Here is a 3,713-nt window from a genome sequence, read left to right as displayed (position 1 = left end):
ATGTTAGAAGAGAAGCAGTTTCCATCCATGATACTGTTGTCAGTCATGAGTTTACTAATGCTACAACAAACACATGGCGAGCACTTGGCGGAGGAGTCCTGCACCGTGCAGATCCTGGTCCCTGGTCTGAAAGGCAAGCAGTTCTACATGTTTTTCTCAACACAAAACATGCAGTAGAAACAAAAAATAAAAAATAAAACTCCCCATATTTTCTTCTTCTTCTGCAAGGAGAACCAGGAGAGAAAGGGCAGAAAGGAACACCTGGGAGACCGGGAAGACTCGGCCCTCCTGGAGAGATTGGTAGTAGAGTGTTACATTTACAGCAAGTAGATATGAATGAAGAACAAATTCATGTTTCCAAAAATCCAAATTAAGCAGCGGGGAGAAAAAAACAAGTGGGGTAAAGATCACATTGCTGGAGCTGATAATGTGCTGTTACGTCACAGCCAGGCCAGGCAGAGATGGCTAAGTGTTTACATTAGGTTGAGAGCAGAGAAGACAAATGATTCACATAATCTAGTGTTTACTGAAGACCTTAATGAGGAGTGAAGGGTTTTCACATGCTTAAAAAAAAATAAAAAAATAAACACACTGCATTTAAACAAACTTACCAGCTGTCTAACTTAATATTTTCAAGAACTCTTCAGGTGTTCTATTAGATTCATTTTCTGCTACAGCTTTCGTAGTAACAAAATATTGTACTTTTCAGGTCAGCTTGGGCTTAAAGGCCACAAAGGCTTAATGGGACGTTATGGAAAAGTCGGCCCAGGTGGAATTAAAGGTAAAGAGCAAGTACTTCACGTGTTATTTTTAAAGGTTGTGTATTTCATGTTCCATGAATCATTGCCTTCATATTTTAGGGGTGAAAGGAGACATGGGGGATCCAGGTCCAAGGGGCCCGAATGGCGATCCGGGTGAGATATAATTTCTTTTTATTGCGTCCAATAGCAGCCTTAGGCAAAAAACAATAATTTTGCAAAACGAAGAACTAATTAAGACAGTTGCATAATTCCCCACATATTTATCTTATCAGGCCTACCGACTGAGTGCTCATCAATGAGAAAGACCATTGGAGAAATGGACATCCTGGTGAACCAGCTGTCCTCTGAGCTGAAATTCATTAAAAACGGTATGATCTAGTCTGCTTAATTCATTCTAATTAAGTGTTTTGAGATTCATATGACAGTCATGCTTCATAATCATCACTTCTTGCATCCATGACAGCTTGTTATCCTCACAGAATTTCAAATGCTGGGCAAGTCAAAGTGAAATTTATAGAAATTCTAGTGCTCATTTTTCAGCACTGCCCTCCCCTGCAGCTGTTGCTGGCATAAAAGAGACAGATAGTAAAATCTATCTGTTGGTGAAGGAGGAGAAGCGTTACTCCGATGCAGAGGTCTACTGTCAGACGAGGGGAGGGCACCTGGCCATGCCCAAGGATGAGGGAGCCAATAAGGTTATCGCAGGATACATAACAGAAGCAGGCCTGAACAGAGTCTACATTGGCATTCATGACCTTCAGGTCGAGGGGGTTTTCACCTACGTGGATCACTCTTCCATGACCACATTCAGTAAGTGGAGAAAAGGAGAGCCCAACAATGCCTATGATGATGAGGACTGTGCTGAAATGGTGGCCTCCGGGGAGTGGACGGATGTAGCGTGCAACCCCACCATGTGTTTTGTTTGTGAGTTTGATAAGGACAGTATATAAGCTCAGTCTCACGAGAATGTGTAACTCCAGTGAAACCAACTCCAGATGTGATGTTTGATGTTTGTTTGCTGTATCTTCTCTCTGTAAATAGGATGACAAAATGAAATGCAAGTTGTGAAAGTTCTTCTTCCTTCTTTTCTCTTGAGCAGTGCATATTGTGCAGCCACAATATCCTTCTCTTCTTCAGCTTTTCAAACAGCATCCCAGGCAATACATAGAAATGTTACAATACAAAAACTACACATTGAGTAATATAGACTATTATCTATTGTCAACACACAGACGAGATCCTAAAATACTAAGACGTAAATTAGACTTACTAAGAGTATCACAGGATAGTGTTTCCTGAATGTCACAAACAAGATGTTGCACACTTTAGGCTAATATGACATTTTCCTCCTTGCAAGTCCTCCGTGGGTTACTTGTGTGATTAATGGAAGTTGTCTTACACCCCTGGCTGCTATTATATTTTAGGATGGGCATTCCTGCTGAGATGATATCCGAGTCCCCTGAATATGCATGATGCAGGTCTTCTAATAAAGCACAGCACCAGTCCCTTAAGAAATGAATAATTAATGCTGAGATGAATTATGCATTTAATTGACCAGGACTTGTCTGGCATAAACCAATTAGGTACCACTGCATTGTGTGATCTATGGCTACTTTAGTGGTAAACAATTTGGACAGACCCGTCTAACAGCGGACAGGCAGATAATCTGTGGTGAAAGAGTGGCCTGCAAATGAAAGATATGGCTGCAATCAGAACAAAATAAAAACACGTCCTTGATCTGATGTTATAGGCAGATCTCACCATGGAAGTATAACTTTAATACTATAGTACTAGTTGTTTTAGCTTTTGATCATAATAAATGGATGACATTTAACTCAGAGACATTAAATTGACGCATTTTCTCTTAGCTACTGAAAGCAACTGTCTCATGTCTGTTTAATTCTTCCACCATGAAAAACTTCCCTGAGAATTCATACAAAGTGTGATGCGAGCGCTTGTTGCAGTTTGCCATCTGGTTGTTCGATTTCTTTCAACAAGCTAAATTCCCTCTAGTTTATTTCCCCAACACCTCCGTAGAATCACAGTCGAGGAGCGTATCTTTGCGAACACAGCATTTCAATTAACGTTTCCCATGTGTGAGACTTGTCGAGGGGGGGGGTGCAGTTCGTTACGAAACGGCAGGGTCATCAATCACTGTCTGCGGGAGGCATCAAGTTTCCTTTGCGTTCCACTTTGATGGGTAATTCCCCACAGAGGCGGGGGCCGGCCCGCTTGATCAAGTGCAGCGAGCCTCATAGACAGATCATGTGCACCAGAGGGACGCCGATGAAAATAAAACAGAACTAAACTAGAAATCTCATATTCAAACCAGAACCGAGACAATTTGTATTGTGATTAAGGAGACAGTGAAGGGTTTGCGCTGCTGAGGCCCCGAGATGAACACCAAATCACAGAGTGAAGACGACAACATGCACCGTCAGCAGGTTGAGGTAGAGATGGGGGCGCTTTGAGAGATGCATCTGACATCTGAATTTTCTAACCATGAAAGATGACAACACTGTGGTGGATGCCAATTTTTTTTTTGCAGATGGAGAAAAATGTAGCCGCGTGGCTGACAACCCATTTATGCAGAAATAAGAGGAATATTCATTTGTATAATAACCTGGAATAAACCTAAATGCCGTGGTTCAACTGTAACATTTCTTAATCCCCATTAAAAATTACACGAGCATGAAACAAGTTGGCATACTTTGCTTGACTGGAGCTTATTCTTCAGACGAGTTGCCAGTTCACAGAGCGCCATGAGGTGGAGACAGAGACAGAGCTATGGCTGTGTTCTACATCCACCAGCCCATAGTTTTAGTCATTCATTGGACATGCCGTAATGCTGCTGCGTTTTGCCTCAATGTCTGATCCTCATGAATTTGTAAACATAATTTGACCAGTAAATAAGGACTTTTCAGAGAGGAAAGATGCATGTGATAATAAAAA

The 3,713-nt window shown here is 41.6% G+C and overlaps 1 protein-coding gene across 1 annotated transcript; it reads left to right on the top strand.

Annotated features, from left to right (window-relative positions):
* Positions 1-1,711, top strand: LOC137915159 (collectin-11-like). The gene is made up of 6 exons (XM_068758601.1): positions 1-133; positions 229-300; positions 710-781; positions 861-914; positions 1,034-1,129; positions 1,320-1,711. The coding sequence occupies exons 1-6, from the start codon at positions 1-3 to the stop codon at positions 1,709-1,711; spliced, it is 819 nt and encodes a 272-aa protein (XP_068614702.1).
* The last annotated feature ends 2,002 nt before the right edge of the window (positions 1,712-3,713 follow it).

This window comes from Brachionichthys hirsutus, unplaced genomic scaffold, assembly GCF_040956055.1.
Source record: "Brachionichthys hirsutus isolate HB-005 unplaced genomic scaffold, CSIRO-AGI_Bhir_v1 contig_588, whole genome shotgun sequence".
Taxonomy (NCBI): Eukaryota; Metazoa; Chordata; class Actinopteri; order Lophiiformes; family Brachionichthyidae; genus Brachionichthys; species Brachionichthys hirsutus.
Note: the sequence above shows the minus strand (reverse complement) of the source record. Positions and strands in the feature narration are given on the sequence as shown.

Coding starts and splice junctions, on each gene's coding strand:
- LOC137915159 (XM_068758601.1), top strand. CDS start 1: ATGTTAGAAGAGAAGCAGTTTCCATCCATGATACTGTTGTCAGTCATG. Junction 134..228: donor CCTGGTCCCTGGTCTGAAAG/GCAAGCAGTTCT, acceptor TTCTTCTGCAAG/GAGAACCAGGAGAGAAAGGG. Junction 301..709: donor CGGCCCTCCTGGAGAGATTG/GTAGTAGAGTGT, acceptor TGTACTTTTCAG/GTCAGCTTGGGCTTAAAGGC.